Source organism: Ornithorhynchus anatinus, chromosome 17 (genome assembly GCF_004115215.2).
Source record: "Ornithorhynchus anatinus isolate Pmale09 chromosome 17, mOrnAna1.pri.v4, whole genome shotgun sequence".
NCBI classification, from domain to species: domain Eukaryota; kingdom Metazoa; phylum Chordata; class Mammalia; order Monotremata; family Ornithorhynchidae; genus Ornithorhynchus; species Ornithorhynchus anatinus.
Window position 1 is genome coordinate 13,875,802 of NC_041744.1, and position 25,796 is coordinate 13,901,597.

Sequence of the window (25,796 nt, forward strand, 5' to 3'; positions counted from 1 at the left end):
AAGCCGTGCTGCTTCCCTGAATGAAGGAGCAAGTCAGGGCGACCCAGAAGGGAGTGGGAGAAGAGGAGAGTGTTCCCTATGCCCCCAGCGCTGACCCTTCTGGGCCCCAACCTCAGCCCAGGCTCCCCGCCTTGCCAGGGCCGAGGGCGGCGAGGGAGGGGGGAACCCTGCCAGCGAGGTTACCCCAACTCCTACCTGCTGAGCCTTCAGGTAGTGGCCCACAAAGTGCTGCTGAAGCTTCTCATTAGCATAGTTGATGCAGAGCTGCTCCAGGCTGTTATTGGGGAAGGACTCAAACCCGTACACGTCCAGCAGACCTGTGGAGGCGGAGAGGGTGGGGTGCAAGACACAGTCTTTTAATCATCATCATCATCATCGTAAAGGTATCTGTTAAACCCTATGTGCCAAGCGCTGTTCTAATCTCTGGGGTAGATACAAGGTAATCAGGTCGGACACAGCCCCTGTCCCACACGGGGCTCAGAGTCTTCATCACCGTTTGACAGATGAGATAACTGAGGCACAGAGAATGAGAGTAATAATAATTATTATGGTATCTATTAAGCACTCACTATGCGCCAGGCACCGTACTAAGCCCCCCTCCCTCATTATCTTACTCCCCCACATCCTGCAAAGCTAAAGAAGCCAAAGAGAGAGGTGGGATCCCTCCCAAGGGCTTTGGACACAGTGAGGGCACAATAAATACCACTCTCCCAAGAGCTTAGGTCAGCGCTCTTCACACAGTAAGCGCTCAACCACTGGAAGCTATCGACTAGCCGGGTCTGACCTGATGATCTTGCATCTACCCCGCCGCTTAGTACGCTGCTTGGCACATAAAAAGCATTTAATAATAATAGTAATAATAATAATGGTGGTATTTGTTCATTCAATTGTATTTATTGAGCCCTTACTGTATGCACAGCACTGTACTAAGCACTTGGGAGAGTACAGTACAACAACAGACACATTCCCTACCCACAACAAGGGCTTACTATGTGCCAGGCACTACACTAAGCACTGGGGTAGATACAAGGTAACCAGGTTGGACACAGTCCCTGTCCCTCATAGGACTCAGTCTTGAATCCCATTTCTTGCTGATAAGGTAACTGAGGCACTGAAAAGTTAAGTGGCTTGCCCAAGGTCACACAGCAGATGAGCGGAAGAGCCGAAATTAGAATTCAGGTCCTTCTGACTCCTAGGCCCAGACTCTATTCAGTAGGCCACGCTTCTTCCCTAACAGATACTACAGTTATTATGATGATGATAACTAACCCCCGCCCTGCCCCTAGGTCCCCGGCGACTCCACTGCGGCTCATTCATCATTTCAGCCTAGACCAAAGCAGCCAAGGGGGAGGTTACTGAGGAAACACACCGATGAAGTTGGTCCACGAGGTAGGTTCTGAGCAGATGCTGCCGTTGATCACGGACACCAGCCAATCAAACAGCCTGGGGGAGCAGAGGAATCCAGTTAGATTTGAGGAGGGGGGTCAGAGAGGAAACGGCCAGCTCTCTTTGGCTTTTCTAGAGCTCAGTTGTATTCTTCAGAGTTGGATGACGATGACGGTATTTGTTAAGCACTTATTATGTGCCAAGCACTGACATCGCAATTAGACACCCACCCCGCCCCTCATGCTTGCAAAGAGATGATGAGAGATGGGCCACGAGAGGGTTGGTGGGTTATTGGTGGAGAAGTGGGGCCGAAACAAGACCCCTCATCTTCCCACCCAAACCCTGTCTTTCCCCTGATTTTGCCACCATTATAGACAGCACCACTATCTTCCCTGTCTCACAAGCCCGTAACTTTGGCGTTATCCTTGGCTCATTACTCTCGTTCAATCCTCACATTCAGTGTCACCAAATCCTGTCAGCTCTACCTTCACAACATAGCTAAAATCCACTCTTTTCTTTCCATCCAAACTACTGACGCCAGCATTTATCCTATCCCACCTTGACTATCGCATCAGCCTCGTTGCAAACTCCCCGCTTCCTGCCTCTCCTCTCTCCAGTCTATACGTCTGCTGCCTGGATCATTTTTTTTAAAAATAACGTTCAGTCCACGTTTCTCCACTCCTTAAGAATCTCCAGTGGTTGTCCACCCATCTCTGCATCAAAAAGAAACTCCTCACCATTGGCTTTAAAACCCCCAATCACGTCTCCCTTCTTACCTTACCTCAGTGATTTCCTACCACAACCCAGTCTCTCTAACACCAACCAACACACTGTACCTCAATCTCATCTATCTCGCTGCCAAGCTCTTGCTCACATCCTGCCTCTGGTATGAAATTCTCTCCCTCCTCATATCCAACAGACTATCACTTCCCCTACTTTCAAAGCCTTATTAAAATCACATTCGTTCATGCAATCGTATTTACTGAGTGCTTACTGTGGGCAGAGCACTGTACTAAGCGTTTAGAAAGTCTCCTCCCTTCTCCCTCTCCCTTCTCTGTCACTCTCGGACTTGGGTTTGTACCCTTTATTCCGTCCACCTTTAGCCCCACGGCCCATACCGTAATTTATTTTAATGTCTGTCTTGCCCTCTAGACTGTAAACTCCTTAAGGGCAAGGAATGTCTACCAACTCTGTTATATTGCAGGCTCCCTAGTACGTAGTATAGTACTGTGCACACAGTGAGCACTTAAAAAATATGATTGATTGAGGAGGAGGATGGAAGGGGAATGAGAGAGGAGAAGACAAGGGGGAGAAAGAGGAGGAAAGGGAAGGAAAAGGGGAAAGGGAAGAGGAAGTCAGTCATATTTATTGAGTGCTTACTGTGTGTAGAGCACTGTACTAAGTGCTTGGGAGAGTACTATAAAACAATAAACACGTTCCCTGCCCCCAACGGGCTTACTGTCTAAAGGGGAAGACAGACATTAATATAAATAAATATCAGATATGTACATAAGTGCTGTGGGGCTGGGAGAAGGGAAGAAAAAAGGGAGCACGTCAGAGCGATGCAGAAGGGAGTGGGAAAAGAGCAAAGGGGGGCTTAGTCTTAGAGGAGACGTGCCTTCAATAAGGCTTTGAAGGTGGGGGGAAGGGGAAGGGAGTGAGAGAAGGGAGGAAGAGCGTAGGGAAGGGAGGACAAGGGAGGGGAAGGCTGCCCGGTACCTGGCATAGGTGACCTTGGCCAGGCAGTCCCGGCGGGTCTCGCACTCGCCCCGAGAGCAGGGCTTCCTGAGGATGTGCTGCTGCTTCCCAGCCGTGAGAGTCCGTATCTGTAAGCCGGCCAGCAGCTGCTCCCGGGGCACCTGCAGCAGAACGGACGCCGTCTCCACGGACCCTGGGTCCACAGGCCATGGTCACTCAGGGGGAGTCTGCCCCGGTGTCCTCCCCCCGGGGTCCCCTCAGCCCATGGCCTCAGCCAGTCTCGCGGGGATCCGGCCCCTGCCATCCCGGCTCCTGGTGTTCCAACCTCTTGGGGGCACAGCGGGGAGGCACCCGGAGAGGCTCCGGATGGGGAATGGGCAGGCCGGGGTCCCCGCTCACCTCTGGCCCCGTCCCTGGGGGAGCAGGGCTCTGCCTCATCTTCGGGTTCAGAGAATCGGACGTTCCCAAGGTGCAGCAGCCCCGCGAGGACCTGGGGGACGTCAGGAAGTGATTGTCATAGTTGCCAAGGGCTTAATATGTGCCAAACACTGTGCTATCTGCTGGGGTAGATATAATTGGGTCGGACACGGTGCCCGTCTCCCATGGGGCTCACTGTCCGAGGGGGAGGGAGACCAGGTGTCGAATCCCCATTTGGCAGTTGTGGAAACTGAGATTCCCAAGAAGTTAAGTGACACGTCCAAGGTCACACAGCAGATAAGTGGCAGAGCAGGATTAGAATCTGGGTCCCCTGACTCCCAGGGCCACACCTCTTCCCCCGGCCCCACGGCCGGGGGCAGCCGATTCCCCAGCTGGCCAAGAGAATGCGGGAATTCCCTCCCCAACCAGATCCCAGCACATTCCCCTCCCTTAGAGTGCCTTCCCCGTGCCACCTTAAAAATATTGTTCTGTGCAGGGCAGTCAATACCCAGATGGAGCATGGCATCTCTGGTCACCTGGAAGCAATCTTCTGCAAGAAAGCAGCACACATATACACACATGTAAATACACACACACACACACACACACAGGGTCACCATGACTCACAACCGTCATCATGCCTGAGGCCAGTGTGATAGCCACACTGTGCCATAGCCCAACCAACAGCCCAACATTACCTCTCCCTCCTGCCTGCCCCCAAATCCAGATCTGCCCCAACCCCCTGGTTCCATGCCCCCTTGGCTAAAGTCCACCCTGAGCCTGGGCAGGGGCTGGCTTCATAAGGGTCCAAGGGGGGCAGGGAATCCAGAGACCTCTTCTCTCTGACAGCAGCTAAGCTTAGCTCTCTTTTTTTTTTTATGGTACTTGTTAAGCGCTTACTATGTGCCAGGCACTGTTCTAAGCGCTGAGGTAGATACAAGGTAATCAGGCTGGATAAAGTCCGTGTCCCACAGGGGGCTCAACAGGTACAATCCTCATTTTACAGATGAGGTAACCGAGGCCCAGAAAAGTGAAGTCACTTGCCCAAGGTCAACCAGAAGACAAGTGGTGGAGCCAGGGCAAGAACCCAGGTCCTTCTGACTCCCAGGCCCATGCTCGATCCGCTAGGCCACGCTGCTCTCCTTGGAGCGGAGGCTGGGATCTGACTACAGAGGCGACTTTGGGAAACTGTCCGCCTTCTGACTCCCGGCCCCCTGCCCAAGACCCCGACCACGGCAAGTCTGACCACGGGCTGTGGTGCTGCTGGCCAGACTCTGGCACCCCTCTACCTGTCAGGGTCCTGGAGGAATTGGGCAGCCAGCAGAAGTCTGCGTTCTCGGGCAGCTCCCACTCTAGCCTCTCCTCTGCACTGGCGCCCTTGGCAATCTGGACAACGAGACAAGCAGATGGCCAAACTGCCGGTCGGCAGAGCCGCCCGCATGCTGGGAAGATACGCTAAGGTGGGCCCGGCAGCGGGCGGAGGACGGGTGAGAGGCTCCCAGTCTCGAGCCTGGGTAGAGCCTCACCTCCGCCGGGCGGTACCTGGTAGAAGATGTGAAAGTTCCTCTCGCAGGGAGCCTGATAGGCCACACGCGTCTTCTCCAGGAGGTAGGTCTGGATCGAGGCACCGGTCATCTGCTGGTCTCTGGGGAGGGGTCCCGGCCAAGTCAGAGTCCCCCACACTGCCCTACCATCCACCCACGGTGCAGGGGTGGGGCGAGGTCAATGTGGAGTGTCCAGGTGAGCTTCAAGGGCAAGCAGAGCGGAGGGACAAAGGAGCTTGGCCTAAAGCCAGGAAGCAATAAGCCAGTAAGCAATTGAGCTGCACCTGTTCCCGGCTGGGGTCAGAGGCACCGGGCCCAACTTTTCATTCTGAGTTCCGGGAAGTGAAAAGGGGGCAAGGGGCTCCAACCGGGGAGGGACCGGGAGGGGATATTTTGCTGACATTTTCCCAACTGAGGGATCCCCGTGTCTGCCCCCCTCGGGGCCGGGTTTCTGCTGGCCACGGGTGGCCAAGCATTGTGGCGACTGGGTCTTGGGATGGCTACCTGTCCAGGTGGAGCTGGATGTACTTCCCAAAGCGGCTGCTGTTGTTGTTCCTCAGAGTACAGGCATTTCCTAAAAATCAGCCCCCCCCCCCCCCCCCAGTATTCACACACACATATCTACATATTCCAACTGGATATACGTATTCCCATTGGAATTCCCGTGTGATACCCTTTCCCCACCATCACTTATGCCATGTGACATCCTGCCTCCCTCCTTCCAGGCTAAGAGTGGCAGAACCCTTTGGGGGTCTCTCCCCACCACCAAGCACTCCACGAGATTAAAACACGAGGGGGAGGATGGGGGCAGAAGCAGAGGTAATGGATTCAAGCTGCAGTGGGAAGAGGTTGGGTGAGTCATTAGGAAGAACTTCCTGACAATGCAGGGAGGGGTCGGGTGGGGCACGACACAGAAGGAAGACAGGGTGAGGAGGGGGAGATGGAGCGGGTGTTTACCGAAAGCCTCCATGATAGGGTTGGAGTCCAGAACCCGCCTCTCGATCCTCTCCACGGTTGCATCTCCCCCTTGGGAGACGCAAGAGGCCGCGACCGTCGCATAGAACTTCATCAGGCAACGGGATGTCCAGGTCTATGGGGGGAAACAGCCTCGTTTTCCCGCTCCCAGGGGTTCTTTACCCCTCTCCTCCCAGCCCCAAACACAACAGCCCGGGTAAAGATTGGATTCAAGTCTCCTGGTCCCCAGAGACAACGGGGTTGACTCCAGTCAGTTGGGCCCTGGCAGCTTCTCATATTTGCCCCTTTTGCGGGGGGAAGGGCCGGCCCGACCCACGTCTGACTGGTTGAGCCTCTTGCCCAATTTCTAAATACATTTTCCCCAGCAGAGGGGCCTGTTAAGGGACTTATTGCCAGATATATAGATAGATTTATCCATAGATACATCTAGATCTATAGCTCGATCTATCTATAGGTACATCTATAAATAGATTGATCTATATCCTCCTTCCCCCTTCCATAAGTCAGTTGAATTTTACCATATCTGACTGGGTATGAGAAGCAGCACTTTTATATCTAAAGAAAGATATAGATCTGCAGATAGATCTATATCTTTATGGAGAGAGAAACAGAGATATAGATATATATCCTCCTTCCCCCTTCTGTGAGTCAGTTGAATATTACCATAACAGCCTGGGTTTGAGAAGCAGCACTTCTATACAGTGCCGAACAGGTAAGGCTTCCAGAACAACTGAAATCTACCCAAACCCTGCCAGGCAACAACCCAAAATGCCAAGCTGGTTGTTACGAGGCGGGTGGGAGCAGCAGGGAGTCAAAGTCAAAATCAGCATCTAAACCTTCCCAGCACCACTCTCCCCGCTGATGATGATGGACTGGTTGACAGGTTCGCTTAAACTCTTGATGTTCCTGTAGGTTTGCTCGGCCACGGTGAAGATGTGAGGCGGAAGTTCCTGAAAGGGGAGACACAGAGGTTCTCACCCAGGACCTGCATGCAGGTAGGGTGTGGGGTGAGAGGCTGCCTGCCCCTGGGCAAGGTGGGATTCAGAACGCGGGTGTCCTGGAGTAGAGCCACTGTGGGACCGAGGAGTGGAAGCCCTTTCCCTTTTAATTTTTTTTTTTTTGGTATTTGTTCAGCACTATGTGTCAGGCCCCGTACTAAGTGCTGGGTAAATAAAAGCTAAGGAGTTTGGACACAGTTCATGTCCCTCTTGGGGCTCAGTCTGAAATCCCCATTTTACAGATGAGGGAACTGAGGCCCAGAGATGTGAAATGACTTGCCCAAGGTCACGCAGCAGACGGGTGACGAGGCCACAGTCCCCTTCCCCCATGGGGCGCACATTCTTAATCCCCATTTTACAGATGAGGTAACTGAGGCCCAGAGAAGTGAAGTGATTCATCCAAGGCCACACAGCCGACGAGTGGCAGAGCCGGGATTAGAACCGAGGTCCTTCTGATTCCCAGGCCCGGACTCTAGCCACTAAGCCGCACCGGAGAGGGTGGGCAATGAGCACGGTGAGAGACGGTCTCCGCGTCCCAGAACCGTTCTGGGCGAGGGGAGCTCGGAGTCCCCCGCGTCTGCCCTCCCCCAGGGGAGGGGGTGGGGCCTTACCTGGGGCAGAGGGGTGCAGTGGTACAGTCTCATCAGCGTAGTAGAGTAGAGGTGCGGGACGTGCTGGAATGGGTTGAGGGCCACTAGGGTGCAGCCGGCAGTGGTGTAGAACACACCGGCCGCATATCTCACTTGCAGGCATTTCAGGACTGAAAGAGACACCGCAGACGGTCAAATAGCAGCAGGAGAAGCAGCGTGGCTCAGTGGAAAAAGCACGGGCTTTGGAGTCAGAGGTCATGAGTTCAAATCCCAGCTCTGCCACTTGTCAGCTGTGTGACTGTGGGCAAGTCACTTCACTTCTCTGTGCCTCGGTTCCCTCATCTGTAAAATGGGGATTAAGACTGTGAGCCCCACGTGGGACAACCTGATTCCCCTGTGTCTACCCCAGCGCTTAGAACAGTGCTCTGCACATAGTAAGCGCTTAACAAATACCCACATTATTAAATAGAAAGGAGATCGCTTCCACAGGACCTCTCCAAAGACCCCTCCGTCACCGGCTGAGCAGAAGGGGGATTGTGGCTATGTTCAGGGCAAACTGGGCCCCCCGGGCTACTGAGGAAACCCAGAAGAGAAGCAGCATCATTTAGTGGCTAGAGCTCGGATCTGCAAGTCATAAGGTGATGGGTTCTAATCCCGGTTCCGCCACTTGCCTGCTGTGTGACCTTGGGCAAGTCACTCTAGGCCTCAGTTACCTCATCTGTAAAATGGGGATCGAGACTGTGAGCCCCATGTGGGGCAGGGACTGTGTCCTACCTGATTTGCTTGTATCCATTCCAGTGTTTAGGACAGTGCCTGGTACATAGTAAGCACTTAAATACCATAACTGTTATTATTATTATTCTATTAAGAGCCAGAGAGATAGACAGAGAGAGGTTAGCCTCCAGGCCCCAGGACCTCCACTATGTCCCCTCCCTTCTCATTCCCCTCCCCTTCTTCTTAAATGGTATTTGTTATGCACTTACTATGTGCCAGGCACTGTACTAAGTGCTGGGGTAGATGCAAAGTAATCAGGTTGGATATAGTCCCTGTCCCACGTAGGGCTTGCGGTCTTAATACCCCTTTTACAGATGTGGGAACTGAGGCACAGAGAAAGGACTTGACCAACGTCCCTCCCGTAGCCCCGGTCCCTCCCATCCTTTTCCATGCTCTAACCACCTGCCTCTCTCATCTCATCCCATGTGCTCCGGTACCACCCATAACCCCCATCCTTTTCCTCCACCCAAACCACTCCCCTTCACCCCTCCTTCCGCCGTGTGTGCCCTTCTTCCTCTGAAAGTGCCCATGTTTGTGCATGTCTGTGTATGTGTGAGCAACCGTCTATATCTTTGTCTCTCTCTCTCTCCTACACCCGGGTTGGCTATAACGGGAGCTTCCACAATAAGAATTATGGAATGTTCTTCCCACATGATCCCCAAGTTGACGCAAGGACCTTAAGTGGGGAAAAAACCCATTGGCCGCATGAGGACGGAAGGCATGAGCGAGGTATTGGCTAAGGTATTAAGGCTGCCTCCCTTCCCAGCCTCTGCCTCGGCCTTGCCAGATCATTCAGTGCCTTATGTTTCTTGGTGTTTTTGCCACTTTACAGTATTTAACACAGTAAAATAGCAATGGAAAGGCTTAGTGGAATGAGCACAGGCCTGGGAGAAAGACCTGGATTCTAATTCTGACTCCGCCGCTTGGCTGCTATGTGATCTTAGGCAAGTCACTTCACTTCTCGGGACCTCAGTTACTTCATCTGTAAAATGGGGATTAAGACTGTGAACCCAATGTGGGATACGGTCCACGACCAACTTGATTATCTTGTGTCAACCCCAGTGCTTAGTACAGGCCCTGGCATATAGCAAGCATTAAGCAAGCAGCAAGCATCGAAATATGATTAAAAAAAGGGGAGTGAAGCACTCAGTTACTGAGGGACATAATAATGGCATAGGAATGTATATATGAGAGAGGAATCGAGAAACAGTGTTGCCTAGAGGGAAGAGTCTAGGAGTCTGAAGGCCAAGATTGCTGTGTGACTTTGGACAAGCCACTTGACTTCTCTGTGCTTCACTTTCCTCATTTGTAAAATAAGGATTAAATCCCTCCTTCTTAAACTGCGAGCCCCATGTGGAGCGGAGATTGTCCCCGACCTGACTGTATTTACCCCACTGCTTAGCACATTGATTGGCACACAGTGAGCACTTAAATACTACAATTATAACTAGGAATTTTAATTGAAAAATGTTCTTCATGGTGGAGTTTCAAACAGCCTGTCCACTGACCCATTAATTCCCACGGAATCAGTCATAGCTAGAATGTGACTTTCCCCAGGCCTAAAGTCTTTACCCAACACTGACATTTAAAAAAAAACAACTTAGGGTCTTTGTTAAGCACTTAATATGTGAATACTTACAGCCAGGCACTGTACTAAGCACTGGGATAGATACAAGCTAATCAGAATTGGACAGAGTCCACCTCCCACAAGGGGTTTACAGTGAGTAGTAATCCCCGTTTTCCAGATGAGGTAACTAAGACTTTGAGAAGTTAAGTGACTTGCCCAAGTTCGCACAGTAGACAAGTGGCGGAGCTGGGATTAGAACCCACGTTAGAGGAGAACTCCCTGTATACCAGCCCACGGGCCTTTGCTAGAGGCATCTCAATTGCCCTCCACCCACTATTAGGTCAGGGTACTTTCTCGCTACCAGAGACCAGCTAACGCCCATCAGACCACAATGGAGCCCAGGGAGGAGTGTGCCAGGCCCCCCCATGCCCCAGACCTGCTGGGGAAGACAAGGAATGGGCGAGGCGGGTGCCACATGGGCACAGAGGGGACCCCGGAGGCTGAGGAGCTGAGCTGACTACCCCCATGGCCCCTCCCCGTGGGATTACAGTACCCGTCGCCGGAGTGACCGGGTTCACTTTTGTGAGGTCGTCAAGCAGGTGCAGTTGCCCCTCGTCATTCAGGAAAGCCTGGAGGTTGTCACCCGGAAGGGTCCCGGGGTTGGAGCTCCCGTTGATGGCGGAGTTGGACTGATGATCTTTGACCTGGGAGGCAGGAAAAGAGAGGGATCAGGTGAGCAGGGATGGGTCTCTGCCTCTCCCACCGTAGGCCCACCTTCTCCCCTCCCACCCACCTCCTCCACAGTCAGCTACAGTGGACGGGGGAACCAATGAGGATGGCCGTGGGCAAATAGAAGCAGCTGGTTTAGAAGCTGGGAGGGGCCGGTGACCAGTTCTGCTGGCCATTTTCTCCTCAGTGGGCAAGTTCTCTGGCCAGGGATTGGTTGGCCTTTCTAGGAAGCCACGCTCTGGGAATGGCAGCAGAGGGGTCAGGGCAGAAATGCAGCTTTGGCCCTTCCCAAACCATCCGCCAACATGGATGTCCTCTGAACCCATCTTGGGGCAGTGGCCTATGGGTCATAATAATAATTGTGGTATTTTGTTAAGTGCTTACTATGTGCCAGACACTACTGTACTAAGTGCTGGGGTGGATACAAGCTAATTATTATTAATAAATAGGACTGAATGAATGAATACAAGACAGGTTGAACACAGTCCATGTCCCACATGGGGCTCACAGTCTCATTCCCCATTTTTTAGAAGAGGTAACTGCGGCACAGAGAAGAAGTGACTTGCCCAAGGCCACACAGCAGACAAGTGGCGGAGCCGGGATTAGAACCCAGGTTCTCAGACTCTCAGGCCCGGGCTCTATCCACTAGACCAAGCTCCTTCTCTCTCTTGGGGTTCCTCTGGCCATGACCTATAGACTGTGGCCCACAGAACTGGAGTGGACGGCTGGGCTAGGTGGGCTAGGTAGTTATTGGAGTCCCACCCTACAGATGAGGAAACTGAGGCCCAGAGAAGTTAAGTGATTTGCCCAAGGCCACCCGGCAGACAAGTAGTGGAGCCGGGATTAGAATCCAGGTCCTGACTCCCTATTCCATGCTCATACAGGTGGGACAGGGACTGTGCCCAACCAGATTATTTTGTATCTACCCCAGTGCTTAGTACAGTGCCTGACACATAGAAAGCACTTAACAAATACCACAGCAAGGCTCCCTCAGTCAATCAACCAATCATATATTACATCACCCCAGTCAAGGCCAGAAGCCAGGACCCCCATCTCACAGGAAGACATCAAGTTGCTAGACTCCCTTTCCCACACCCTCTCCACCCTCTCCTCTCCCTCCCTCTTCATAACCGACACACCCTCACTCTTCCCATATTCAAAGCCCTACCCTGAAACCACAACTCCAAGAAGCCTACCCTGTATAACCCTTCATTTCCCCTCCCTTTTGCCTTTCCTATGCATTTGGGTCTGAACACCTTAAACAATCTGATACTCCACCCCAAACCCTTCAGCACTTATAATAATAATCATAACTGTGGTATTTGTTTACTCTGTGCCAGACACTGTACTAAGCACTGGGGTGGATAACAAGCAAATCGGGTTGTCCCACTTGGGGCTCACAGTCTCAATCCCCATTTTACAGATGAGGTAACTGAGGCACAGAGACGTTAAAGCAGGACTGCACGGTGAGGAGCTCATAAATTTCTCACTCTCACCTCAGTTCAGTCAGTTGCCAACAAGGTGGGGCCGTTTAGGATTTGTGCCCGGCCCACAGTGTTCACAGCCACATCTTCGCTCATGTGCAGGGACACAAATCTCTCCCTGCCAAACACAAGCAGCCCTGCCCAAGATCAGGCCTTACCGCCACACTGCCAAACCAAACCCTTTCTCTCGGAGCTGTGAGGGCTAGAGGTTAGAGGTTTGCTCAGTCCCACAACATTCATGTATCCATAATTTATTTATATTTATATCTGTCTCCCTCTCTCCCCCAGACTGTAAACTGTTATTATTATTATTACAATGCTCTGCACAGAGTAAGGGCTCAATAAATACCACTGATTTATACTCCTGATGTCTAAGTACTTTCTATCTATAACTTCTTTTAGTATCTGTTTCCCCCTGCTAAATGAAAGCTTCTTGAGAGCATAGATGGGGTCTAACAATCTAACGCCCAAGAGCTTAGAAAGGCACCCTGCACGCAGTAAGTGCCCATTTTGATTAGATCCTGCATGAACCTAGGGTGGCTTTACCTGCTATCATCTTCAGGATCCACTGTAAATAAATACCAAGCTGGAATTCACTGAACATCAAGGCAAAGAGATACATGTAAACCCTGGGTTGAGACATGCAAAAACTTGAACGGGCCTTCAGGGTCTGTTTTCAAGTTCTTCGGGAAGGTACAAGGTCTGTTCAGGACAGCACTGTTGAAGGGGCAGACACCTATCCTGAAATCGCATCCGCTGGAATCCAGCTAGGGTCGTTCCCCGAGTTATCTGATGGGCAGGGAATGTGTCTGTTTATCATTATATCATACTCTCCCAAGCGCTTAGTACAGTGCTCTGCACCCAGAAAGCTCTCAATAAAATATGATAGACTGACTGAATACTAAATAAGTTAGTCCAAATAGAACAATCAATCAGCAATATTTGAGTACTCATTGTGTGCAGAGCATTGTACTAAACGCTTGGGAGAGTATGATAGAACAGAGTTGGTAGACATTATCAATTAATCAGTCTGTAGTCTACAGGGGGAGTCGGGCATTAAAATACATAAGATAGGAGAAACGGAAGGGTATAAGAAAATGGACAAGAGAGCTGGGGGAGGGGGGACAGAATACCGACCCAGTGCAGAGAGGACAAATCTGGTGGGGAAATGAGGGAATGATGGGATAGGAAAGGGAACGTGGTGGGGGGAAACGCCTTCATTCCCCTTAATTCTCTTCTGGGTTGTTACCCATACGACAGAGACCACCTTCTTCCCCATCCTCTCCTGAGGGCAGAAAAGACTACAGTAAAGACGGGTGAGGTTTACACGCAGGTTGAACTTCCCCTCAAAAATCACTCGTATTTATTTGAGCGCTTACTGTGTGCAGAGCTCTGTACTAAGCACTTAGGAGAGTATAACAGAATTGAGTACAACAGTTGTTGTACTCTCCGCAGTGCTTAGTACAGCGCTCTGCACATAGAAAGTGCTCAAATAAGATTGAATGAATGAATAATAATAATAACAATAATGGTATTTAAGTGCTTACTGTGTGCCGGGGACTCACAGTCTCAGTTCCCATTTTACAGATGAGGTAACTGAGATACAGAGAAGTGAAGTGACTTGCCCAAGGTCACAAAGATACGTGGCAGAGCCGGGAATGAATGAATGAATACAGTAAAGTAGAATCAGTAGACACATTCCCTGTCCACAAGGAGACCATCTAGTGACTAGATGGATTGAAAAGACACTGGAATGAATGATTGAGGGAATTCTGGGTTTCCCTGGCCTTAAACCTTTAAGACAACAACAGTCACCCACCCCCAGGAGCTTAGGTTAAGAATCGCCCTGTTTGGAGGTAGGACATTTACCTTTCTAGGCATATTTTCTGGCGTCCGGCACTCTGAGAGGGCTGGGGGAAGCTACCACCACGCATCGATCGGAACACAGACTTTGGTCCAGAAAGGCTTTGGCGAGGCTGGGTCACGGTTCTAGAGAAAGGGAAGTCGGTGAGGGGAGGAATAGGAAGAGCCAAGAAAGCAAGGAAAACACATGGCGGAATGCCGGGCCCTAGTTGGGGCAGGTTCCGGGTGGCTCTGAGTCAGCTTAATGCTCCTCCTGCAGAGCCGGGCCCCGCCAGGCTGACAATGAAGTCACCCTAAAGTGCAGCGAAAGAGAGAAGGACCCCCTCCCAGGGAGGGAGTCTGACCTGCACCCCACCAGTTTGGGAAATTTTACACGCTCTTATCGGGGAACTCAGTTCCTCTAAGTCAGGGTGCTACTGTGAGGGTAGAGAGGAAAGGGTAGCTACTCTGTCCTAGTGATTACAGCACAGGCCTGGGAGTCAGAAGAACCTGGGTTCTAATGCTGGCTCCACCACTTGTCTGCTGTGTGACCTTGAGCAAGTCACTTAACTTCTCTGGGCCTCAGTTACCTCATCTGTAAAACGGGAATTAACACTGGAGCCCCATGTGGGACATGGATTGTGTCCAATCTGATTTGCTTATGTCTATCCCAGCGCTTAGTATGGTACCTGGTACCTAGTAAGCACTTGCCAAATATCATTAAAAAAACCCCACTTTATATCCACCCTAGCCACCTCGCCTACTGAACGTAAGGGTCTGGGACAATTTTTGTCACTACTACTGGATGGTAAATAAGGAGGAGGGAGCACAAACAGCCTAAAGTCAATTTAGCAAGGCAGTGTGGTTTAGTGGAAAGAGCACGGGCTTAGGAAGTCAGAAGTCATAGGTTCTAATCCCTGCTTTGTCACTTGTCTACTGTGTGACCTGGAGCAAGCCATTTGACTTCTCTGTGCCTCAGTTACCTCAGCTGTAAAATGGGGATTAAGATTGAGCCCCACTTGGGGAAACCCGATTGCCTTGTATCTACCCCGCTGCTTAGAAGAGTGCTCGGCACATACTACGTGCTTAACAAATACTGTAATTTATTATTACTTTTATTACGTGATGGAGGATCTGGGTTCACCCGGATCCCAGGAGAGTCCGGAAACGGCAGAAAGAGGCGGAGATGTGACCATTACTCACTTTCCCTCCTTCTGGGCCAGTGGGAGAAACCCCAAATGTCGGCTAGTTGTTTCACACTATTATATACTAACATTGTCTATTTCCCAAGTAAACCAATGGGAGGGAAACTTTAGGCCGTTGGCAGGAGACAAAGGATGGAAACCGGCTTGGGGCGGCCTCCTTGTCCGTCCTTGCAGCGAGGCTGCCCCACCACCGAGCATTTCTGGAAAGGGTGCGGCAATGACAGAAAAAAAAATTCAAGGGCAAAAGAGGGAACCTGTTAAATCTCCCTTGACGTCCTCCCCTCCGGGGCGGCGGCGGGGGGCTCCCTTCTCCGCCCGGGGAAGGGGGAAAGAGGGGAAACGACACGGCCCAGGAAGGGGGTCTCCTGTGCCAGGAAGAGGGGTCGCCCCCTGTGCCCGGGACCCCCGGGCCGGGCGGCAGGCTGACAATCCGCGCCCCCTCCCTCCGCCCCCATAGGTAGGCTCCGCTTCCAGGCTGGCCTCCGGGGGCTTCGGTAGCCCCCCAAAAGCCGGGCGGGGCGCTGGGCTTGGTGATGCCGCCCCCGGCCCGGGTGCCTGGGGCAGGTATAACGGCGGGGCCGGGGGTGCCGAGGTGGGCGGCCCGGCCCGGGGCCCGGGGTCGCTGCCCGAGGACAAAGACTCCCCCTCTTCCCCCCGGGCCGGGCCGGGCCAAGCCGGCGGAGAGACGGGGGGCTCCGGGCCCGGCTGGGTGCGGGGGGAGTCCCGGGGCGGGGGTCCCTGGGGATCCCCGGGGCGCGGAGAGGGGCGGCGCTTACCGGTCCCATGGTCCGGGCGGAGAGCGGGACAGGAGGGCCCAGAGGGAGGGCAACGGGCAGGGCCGGGAAGGGGAAAGGGAGGGAAGGAGAGGGAGGAAAGGGGAGGAGAAAAGGGGGCCGGTGCTGCCGGGGCGGGAGCGGGGCCGGGACCGGCTGGGCTCCTCCTCCTGCTGCTGTGCCCGCTGCTGTGCCCGCTGTCGTGCCCGCTGCCGGCGGTCGCACGTGGGGCGAGGAGCACGTGGGAAGGGCATTCCTGGGCCCGGGCAAGCAGCATTCCTCGGAGGCCCGGGCTTCTACTCTCCGCTCCGCCGTGCCCGCTTTCCCCTTCTCTCTGCCGCAGGCCAAAGGACAAGGGAGAGAGGCCCGGGGGGGGGGGCGGGGGGCCGTGATCTCATCTGGAAAATGGGGAGTGGGACTGTGAGCCCCACGAGGGACACGGTCTGTGTCCAACTAGGGTAACTATACTAAATATACCAAGTACCTTGGGCAAGACGCGCCACCCCCTCCGGGCCGGGGTCACCTCGTCTGGACAGCGTGGCTCGGTCGGGAGGCTGAGCTGTCGGAGGGCATGGGTTCGAATCCCGGCTCCGACGCTCGTCTGCTGGGGGGCTTGGCGCAAGTCACTTCGCTTCTCTGGGCCTCCGTGACCTCATCTGGAAAATGGGCATGAAGACTGGGAGCTCCAGGGGGGACAACCCGAGCACCTTGTATCCTCCCCACCGCTTAGAACTGCTCTGCACATAGTGAACGCTTAACTAATACCAACATCATTATTATTAAGACTGTGAGCCCCACGTGGGACGACTTGACGACGTTGTATCCTCCCCTAGCGCTTAGAACGGTGCTTGGCACATAGTGAGTGCTTAACAAATACCATCATCATTATTATTATTATTATTAAAATGGCGATGGAGACCGTGAGCCCCACGTGGGACAGAGTCCAATACGATTTGCTTTTCTGCACCCCGGCGCTTAGTACGGTGCTTGGCACATAGTGAGTGCTGAACAAATACCATTATTATTATTATTATTATTATTTTTAAAATGGCGATGGAGACTGAGCCCCACGTGGGACAGAGTCCAATGCAATTGGCTTTTCTGCACCCTGGCGCTTAGTACGGTGCTTGGCACATAGTAAGCACTGAACAAATACCATCATTATTATTATTATTATTAAAAGGGCAGTGGAGACCGTGAGCCCCACGTGGGACAGAGTCCAATATGATTGGCTTTTCTGCACCCCGGTGCTTAGTACTGTGCTTGGCACATAGTAAGCATTAAAAAAACCCACAATTATTATGATTATTATCATGACCTCTCTGGGCCTCAGTTACCTCATCTGTAAAGAGGGGATTAAGACTCTGAGCCGCATGTAGGACATGGACTGTAGCCAACCTGATTAGCTTGTATTTGCCCCAGTGCTTAGAACAGTGTTTGGCACACAGTAAGCACTTAAATGCCATCATTACTGTTATTAGAGAAACAGCATGGTCTAATGGATAGAGCACAGGCCTGGGAATCAGAAGATCATAGGTTCTAATTCTCCACACAGTGTGCTGTGTGACCTTGGACAAGTCGCTCCATTGGGCCTCAGTGATCTCATCTGGAAAATGGGGATTGGGATTGTGAGCCCCACGAGGGACACGGCCTGTGTCCAACTAGGGTAACTATATCCATCCCAGCGCTTGGTACAGTGCCTGACACAAAGTAAGCACTTAGCCAATACCATTGTTGTTATTATTCACATAATTGTTATTATTAAATAGAAGTTATGTTGTCACCATGTTACACTGAGTGCCCAGCATAATACTTGTGATGTCACATGTGTTTCCTTGTCTGGTACTTGGGAGGGTCATCGGTGACCCCACTACCTAAGCCTTATCGTTGAGCTGCAGGGGGATAAATGCAGGCCTCCTCTCAGTTCGCTCACAGTTGTAATCCCCATTTTACAATGAGGTAACTGAAACAAACAGAAGTGACTTCCCCAGCACTTAGAACAGTGCCTGGCGCAGAGTAAATGTTTAACACCATTAAAAAAAAAAAAGAGGCTAAGGAGAGAGTTGGAGAAGCAAATAGTGGATGGTGCTATCATTGGAAGGTGCTGCTGAAACCAGAATTTATTTATATATTTATTTTGGAATGGGAGAGACTCAAGTGTGTTTAAAAGCAGAGGGAATTGAATCAGAAGAAGGAGCCTAGCCTAGTGGAAAGAACACAGGCCTGGGAGTCAGAGGACCTGGTTTCTAATTCTGGCTCCACCACTTGTCTGCTGTGTGACCTTGGGAAAGTCACTTAACTTCTCTGGGCCTCGGTTCCCTCAGCAGTAAAATGAGGATAGAGGCTGTGAATCCCATGTGGGACATGGACTGTGTCCAACCTGGCTTGTATTCATTCATTCAATCCTATTTATTAATAATAATGATGAGATTTTTTAAGTGCTTACTATGTGCACTGGGGTAAATACAAGGTAATCAGGTTGTCCCACATGGTGCTCCCCTTCTTAATCCGCATTTTACAGATGAGGTAACTGAGGTCCAGAGAAGTGAAGTAACTTACCCAAAGTCACACAGCTGATAAGTGGCAGAGCTGGGATTAGAACCCACGACCTCCGACTCCCAAGCCCACGTTCTTTCCACTAAACCACGCTACTTCTTATATTTATTGAGCGCTTACCTCGTGCAAAGCACTGTACTAAGCGGTTAGCACTGTATCTACCCCAGCCCTTAGCACAGTGACTGGCGCAAGAATTAAGTGCTGAACAAATAGCATTTAATAAAAACAGAAGGTGAGAAAGGGGTTAAAGATGGCAAGAAGGGAGGAGAGGAGGGCCGGAGCAAAGGTTTCTGAGAAGTGAGCTAGGGGTGGCGATTCATCATTCATCGCACCCTGCCCCTAGAAGAGCGTCTCTCCTCCATGGGTCCCGATACCGAGACTTTTGGGGGGAGGTTCCCAATCCTGGGCCTGAGCATCTGGGTCTGGCCTGACATAAAATGGGGAGATGCTGGCCTTGGTTTGGATGTGACAGTCCGCTCAGGGACAGCCCGTGTGGAATCGGCCAACGGGAAAGGCAGGCTGGGCCGCCTTCGCTGCTGAAACTGGGTTTCGGAAGGGAAGGCTGCGTTTACCTCTTGCGCGGCCGGACCAGTTCTGCAACCAGAAGAAGAAGATGAAGAAATGGGGAGGGTGGGAGAGGCAGCTGCTCCCTGGGGACCCCCTTCCCCAGTTGGAGCCCCCCACCCTGGGTTAGCTTGGCCAGGCACTTCCGTGTCTCCAGGGCCCAGGACTCTCCCTCTATCCAGTCTTGGATAAAAGAGCTTACAACTCTTAGGCACAGGTTGGTGATGGTCCCCTTGATTCAATCCATTGTTCGGTGGTACTTACTGAGCGTTTAGCATGTGCCGAGCACTGTACTAAGTACTCGAATGTTCCCGAGAGACCACTAGCCGGGTTGGGGCGAGGGGAGCGGACTGTGGCGTTTTGGGGGAAAAGCTAGAAAACGTGCCTTTGTTGGAGGGACATCTGGTGTCTTCTTTGATCGAGGGAAGCGCTTCCGTCAGTAATACCAGGTAGTCTCATGCTGGGGAACTTTTGTTCCACAAAACAGTGTTCGTTTTCTTTCCTCTCCCTTCCAACACTTGGCATACGTCGGCTGGATACAGATTAAAAAACGTGATTGAATTTGTTTTTAAATGATTTGTTTGGTGCTCCCAATGTTTGTTTAGAAGCACATAATCGTTACTGGATTTTCTTTTAGATCTTCAGTAGCTTTTTCATCGAAATTCTTGACAGGGCAAGTCAAAAAGCATAAGCAATATAGACCCTTGGTACTGCATGGAAACTTCACAGTTTCACATGCAAAAGTGTGGGGCAGGGACTGTGTCCAACATCAGTACTTTGGATCTTCCCCAGAGCTTGGCACATATAAGCATTTTAACAAATGCCACAATTATTTGTATTATTGTTGTTATGAAATTTGAATTGGAAATATGTCATCCTAAACAGATCATGGAAGAATTATTATTAATAATAATAATAATAAATAATCATAACGAGTAGTTTTACACCTAGAATGTATTCCAGATGCCTAGATTTTTAAGATGATGTTTCAAGCATCTTTTCAATAGCCAACACAAAGGCAGCCAGCTATTGAGCGGTTATTAAGCATTTAGTACAGTGTTATACACACAGTAAGTGCACAATAAATATGATTGAGTGAGTGGCTATAACACTGGACTTGGGAGTCAAGTCCAAACAAATACCATTTATTAAAAAAAAAAAAAGGAATATCCGAGTACTGCCACAGCTCACTCTGGGACCTTGGTCAAAGCACTTAAACTCCCTGTTTCCTTATCTGTAAAATGAGCAGTCATAAACTCTTCTTAGGGATACAACCAAAGCACAAGAAAGTGTTTGTGGGGTTTTTCATGGTATTTGTTAAGTGCTTACTATATGCCAGGCACTGTATCAAACGCTGGGGTAACTACAAGCTAATGAGGTTAGACACATTCCCTGTCCCATATGGGGCTGACGGTCTTAATCCCCATTTTAGAGCAGAGGAAACTGGGGCCCAGAGAAGTGATGGGCCTTGCCCACGGCCACATGCAGCAGATAAGTAGTGGAGCTGGGATTAGGTCCTTCTGACTCCCAGCCCCTGCTCTATCTGCTGGGCCACGCTACTTTTCCATTTTCTAAACTATTTTGCTCTTTTGTTACCCAGGAAGAAAAAATGTCCCAAAGGCAGATGAAAGAAGCCTTTGTCAGCAACCTCAATGGAACTAATTTAATGGAAATTACACTGGGATTGAGTTTGCCACCCATCTGTACAGTGTGCAGGGGATTGCTACTCATTCTCTTCCAACTCCACTCTACATGGGGCATACATCTCCTCGTGGACTTCGCCATCCTAGTAGTTCCGCTCGTGACTTCCTGTACCGTTCTGTCTCCAGTCCTTTTCCTTGTGCCACTTATCCTAACCTCCTTAGGTGCAGGTATGTTCTACCAAATATACAAAAGAAGAAACTGCTACCTCGGGGCCCCCCCTCGGAAAATCATCCAGGAATTCCTGAATTCGCGGCTAGCGCCCGAGCGGATCCCGGCCGTCACTCATTTCCGCGTATTTATCAACGTGCTCACTGCCATCAGCATCTTGGCGGTAGATTTTCCACTGTACCCCCGGAGGTATGCCAAGACGGAAGTGTACGGAACGGGAGTGATGGACTTAGGGGTGGGAGCCTTCGTTTTTGGGAACGCCCTCGTTTGCCCAGAGGTTAGGAGAGGCCCAGGAGTTGGACGGTCGAAATTCCACTACCTCGCAAGGCAACTGTTCTCCGTTTGGCCCTTAGTTTTCCTAGGGTTGGGAAGACTGATCAGCGTAAAATCTGTCGGGTATCACGAACATCTGTCCGAGTATGGAGTTCACTGGAACTTCTTCTTCACTTTAGCAATTGTGAAAGTGACAGCCTCACTGCTCCTGGTTCTGTTTTCCCCACATAAATCCTGGGTCGTCGCCATGGGTCTTGCTGTGTTTTACCAAATAGCTCTTGACCTTGCCCAGCTGAAGGTGCTCATTTTGCACGGAAGTGACGGCAGAGGCACAAGAGTTGGTATGCTCAACGCCAACCGAGAGGGAATATTCTCCACCTGGGGATATGTGGCAATTTATCTGGCTGGTGTACAAACAGGCTTATTCATGCTGAAAACGAGAAGTCTCCTTAGTGATTGGATTAAAGCAATAGGTAGCCTGCTGCTAATAGTTTCAGGCCTTTTCACGTTTCTTCACATAGCTCAAGATTATATAGGCCCCGTGTCTCGCAGGATGGCCAATCTGGCTTTTAGCATTTGGACAGTTGCTCAGTGCTTGTCGTTTCTCAGTTTTTTATTATTAGGTGATGTGCTTTTAGTCCTCTCGAAGTTTCTGATAAAAGGGGTGGATGTGCCTTGTTCTTGGAATCTCATCCAATCCTCCGGTGCAGTCAAGAAGCGTGAAACAGGCTCTCCAGCCCCAGAAACGGAAAGAAAACCTCTAAATCTTTGTTTAATCGCTGCTATTAACCGAAACCAGTTACTTTTTTTCTTGTTGGCAAATGTCATGACAGGCCTGGTAAACATGATGGTAGATACTCTCAACAGCAGCACCTCATGGACATTATCTCTGCTTCATTTGTATATGTTCAGCAACTGTTTAATTATGTATGCGCTACATATACTAAGTGTGACTGTAAAATGGTGGTAAGCTGTAAAACGATGTGTTCTCAGTTAGTGACCCTCAAAAAGTGTAAGGGAGAAAATTATATTGACAGCTAGTAACAGATGGTTTGACTTCAATTTTATTTGAAAAGTACAATCAGTCTCAAATCCTTGTCTATAAGGTTTTTGTTTTCTAAAAACCATAGCGTGAATGGATGATATTTCATTTGATGAGCATTAACGCTATTCAAGCCTTTAACTGACAGAGAAGAAACAGCCCCAAGGCCACTCCCAGTTAAATGTCAGTGGGATGAACTAGCTGATTCTTTATTGCTAAGGAAACCGTTTTAGGCTGAGTGTAAACCTGAGCGTCTAAGAATGGCAAGGAAGCTGTATGCTAATACTGTAGGCTATCAGACAACACAAGATGGGGAAAAAAAAAGGGCTGTAAAAACAGACCTAAATGAGATCCAACTTTTATATCTCATTATGAGGTATTATAGATATGATTTCAGTTTTTATAGAAAAAATTGCCTTCAGAAAAATAAAGTAGAAAATGGAACAAAATTTAAGAAAATGCACTAAGGCTTAGTAATTCTTTTTTGGAAAGTTATCAGCCAACAAGAGCTGGGGTCCTTTGGTGAGATTAATTCGTTCAGTCATTTATTGAGCGCTTAAAGTGTGCAGAGCACTGTACTAAGCACTTGGGAGAATACAATGCAACATAGATATATCCAGGCTTTGCTGTGGAGTTCTCTTTCGTAGCCAGAGGCCCCAAACTCATTTTCCTTATTCCATTATTAGGCCATTTCAAATCTTATCTGACCGGTGGTGGTTGTATTCCTCAGAACCGATGTGAATCCATTTACAGTTACTAGTACTTTTTTGTGTCCATTTTTGGGGCGGGGCGGGGGGGAAGGGAAGCAGATATTTGAGAAATACCCAGAACTGAGAAATCACCCAGAACTCTAGGTGATCCAAAATCACTTGGATAGGCACACTAAATCTGGATCATTGGTAGAGAAGGAGGGCTCACTTGGGAAGGGAGACTCACTCTGAAAGCAGGCAATTTAGGAACTACAATCAATCAATGGTACTTACTGAGCACTTAGTATGTGCAGAGCACTGTATTAAGCATTTAGGAGAGTACACCAAAATGCATTGGAACACTACAGCTCCTTCCTCCTGGACATAGGCACTTGGGGGACTTGAATCCCCCCTCAGTAAATAGGCCATGCTGTGACTCTGGGACCCTAGGATAGCTACAGTGTTTCCAATGTACTTCTGGCCCTGGAAAGTCTCGGGCAGATGGGAAATTGGGGTTCTCTTGGAACAGGAGAAAGCCAACGTGCTTTTGAAACCCTTTCTGATGATCATTTTCATGGCAAATAAGTCATAAGACAGCTAATTTTTAACAGGTTATCTCTTTGTAGTATTTAGTTTCAAGTGTCTACTACCAAATTTGAAAAGCTGTTAAAATATACCTACAGTATATGTGATTAGGGTATTTTTGTATTTCCTCTATTGAAGTTGAGAATTTTGAAATTTATATTAGCAAACTGCAACAAGCTCACAGATTAGAGGGGGAGACAAACATTAATATACATAAATTAAAAATAAATGTGACCGTCTCCTGCCCCTTAGGAATCTGGATAACAAGATGGGCTTTCTCCACGTGTAGCCACAGTCTTCCCTGCCGATGCATTTGAATTAGGCCCAGCCAACGCAGGACACCCCACGGCCCCTGCAGTTTCCCCTCTGCAAAACAGGTGTTGCTGCCTTTGCCTAAAACCCCGTTGGTGACATGAAGCCTCTCTTCCCCCAGGGGACCAGTGGCTTGAAAGTGGTAGTAGCCAAACGACTAGTGGGGAAACTTGTGGTGATGCCGATGGAGACATGGAGCCCCGCGTTCACCGTCTTATATTGCCACCACCTTCAGTTCTCAAAATGCTTTCAAGCGTGGACAGTTTTTCATCATCATCATCATCATTAATGGTATCTATTGAGTGCTTACTGTGTACAGAGCACTGTACTAAGCGGTTGAAAGAGTCCAGTACAACAGAGTTAGCAGACCACGGTGAGCTTACGGTTCCCCTTCCTGCCCTTCCCTTCCCAGGTACTCTCATCACATATAGAAGACTCCACATCTTCCTGGTGACAGCTCTATGAGTTGCATCCTACTAGGTAATAATAATAATAACGATGGCCTTTGTTAAGCGCTTACTATGTGTCAAGTGCTGCCCTAAATGCTGGGGTAGATTCAGGTTTTTCAGGTTGGACACAGTCCCTGTCCCACATGGGGCTCACAGACTCTGCAGGAGGAAGAACAGATGAGAAGCTGCTACTCAAATGACTGAAAAAGCCAACCCAAATCCAAAAGAAGGTGGCCTTCACATAGGATTTATCTGACTTTATATTTGATATGTTTTGAATCTGAATTGCATGTCCAAAATTAAATTTGAATGCCTACATCAATGACTGTTCTTTGTAGGTAATACTATTTACAAAACTTGTCCTTTTCTGTAGAATTGACCAATATACACCAATGGATCCTAACAGGTTTTAATAGGGCAATGAGATTGATTTTCTTTTATGAGCCCCTTTAAACCTCAGAAATTGTTCGCATTATTGCCCTTCAAACTCATTATTTTACAAAACATGAGCTGCTTATAAAATGTTTTCCAAAGTTTTTGCTGAAGACAAATTTTTCCTGGAAATTGTGCAGTCCATTTACCTATTACCCACACAGAACATTCAACTGAAAATCACAGACCCTTACCAAACAGTGGTATTTATTGAGCCCTTATGGGTGCAGGGCACTTAACTAAACACTTGGGAAAATACAGCAGAGTTGGTAGACACAATCCCTGCTTAAGGGATACAAACCCAATTGCAGAGGTGACTCATGGGGGAGGGCGAATAGGGTGGAGGAAAAGGGCTTATTGAGAGAAGGCCTCTCGGATGTATATGTATTTTTTGTAATGGTATTTGTTCATTCAATCATATTTATTAAGCACTTGTGTGCAGAGCACTGTATTTGTTAAGCACTTACTATGTGCCAGGCACTGTAGTAAGCTCTGGGGTAGATACAAACTAATCAGGTTGGGACACAGTCCATGTCCCACTTGGGCTCACAGTCTTAATCTCCATTTTACAGATGAGGTAACTTGGGCTCAGAGAAGTTAAGTGACTTGCCCAAGGTCACACAGCAGAGAAGTAGCAGAACCCAGGTCCTTCCGACTCCCAGGCCCGTGCTCTATCCACTAGGCCACGAAGATTGAGAGATTGGGCATGAAGGGGGAGGGAATTCCGGGCCAGCCAGAAGGAAGATGTGAGCAAGGGGTTGTTGGTGAGAGATATATCAAGGTACAGTAAGGAGGTTGTCTGATGGTGGAGGAGTGAAGTGTGCGGGCTGGGTTGAAGAGGGAGAAGAGCAAGGATAGTTGGAGGGGAAAGATGACTGGCTAATTTTACCTCTTTGGTTCAACAATGCTTCTTCCGATGCATCTCTTACTCCACAATGGCCACACAATGTCATAAGTCTACATGACAGATAATGCCCACTGTGGGCAGGTGATGGGGGGGTGGCCGGGAGGGGGGTGGGTGATGGGGGAGTCGTCCGAAG

General features: G+C 49.9%; 2 protein-coding genes across 7 annotated transcripts in view; one reads left to right on the plus strand and one right to left on the minus strand.

Moving 5' to 3' along the window:
* MYO19 (myosin XIX) overlaps positions 1-16,068 on the minus strand; it is a 25,790-nt gene extending 9,722 nt beyond the window's left edge. For 2 of the 4 annotated variants that reach the window (XM_029081638.1, XM_029081641.1), the window contains exons 1-14: positions 15,986-16,068; positions 14,032-14,151; positions 10,503-10,653; positions 7,630-7,778; positions 6,857-6,970; positions 6,003-6,135; positions 5,550-5,619; positions 5,044-5,146; positions 4,791-4,887; positions 3,975-4,051; positions 3,484-3,574; positions 3,106-3,277; positions 1,370-1,443; positions 196-317 (exon numbers count right to left, since the gene is read on the minus strand). In XM_029081638.1, the coding sequence (XP_028937471.1) occupies positions 196-317; positions 1,370-1,443; positions 3,106-3,277; positions 3,484-3,574; positions 3,975-4,051; positions 4,791-4,887; positions 5,044-5,146; positions 5,550-5,619; positions 6,003-6,135; positions 6,857-6,970; positions 7,630-7,778; positions 10,503-10,653; positions 14,032-14,043 (1,365 nt within the window). In that variant the 5' untranslated portion in view covers positions 14,044-14,151; positions 15,986-16,068. Of the gene's footprint in view, positions 1-195; positions 318-1,369; positions 1,444-3,105; positions 3,278-3,483; positions 3,575-3,974; positions 4,052-4,790; positions 4,888-5,043; positions 5,147-5,549; positions 5,620-6,002; positions 6,136-6,856; positions 6,971-7,629; positions 7,779-10,502; positions 10,654-14,031; positions 14,152-15,985 lie in introns of those variants that run through there. The other 2 variants (XR_003765517.1, XM_029081640.1) reach the window with 2 other exon arrangements.
* Positions 6,946-24,857, plus strand: PIGW (phosphatidylinositol glycan anchor biosynthesis class W). Of its 3 annotated transcripts, none has more exons than XM_029081642.2 (2): positions 6,946-7,015; positions 20,703-24,857. In XM_029081642.2, the coding sequence occupies exons 1-2, from the start codon at positions 7,010-7,012 to the stop codon at positions 22,215-22,217; spliced, it is 1,521 nt and encodes a 506-aa protein (XP_028937475.1). In that variant the 5' UTR covers positions 6,946-7,009; the 3' UTR covers positions 22,218-24,857. The 3 variants fall into 3 exon arrangements, with proteins under 3 accessions (XP_028937475.1, XP_028937476.1, XP_007671100.1); XM_029081643.2 differs by lacking the exon at positions 6,946-7,015 and adding an exon at positions 10,590-10,681 and having other exon boundaries at positions 20,703-24,647; XM_007672910.4 differs by lacking the exon at positions 6,946-7,015 and adding an exon at positions 18,868-19,319.
* Positions 24,858-25,796: the final 939 nt, after the last annotated feature.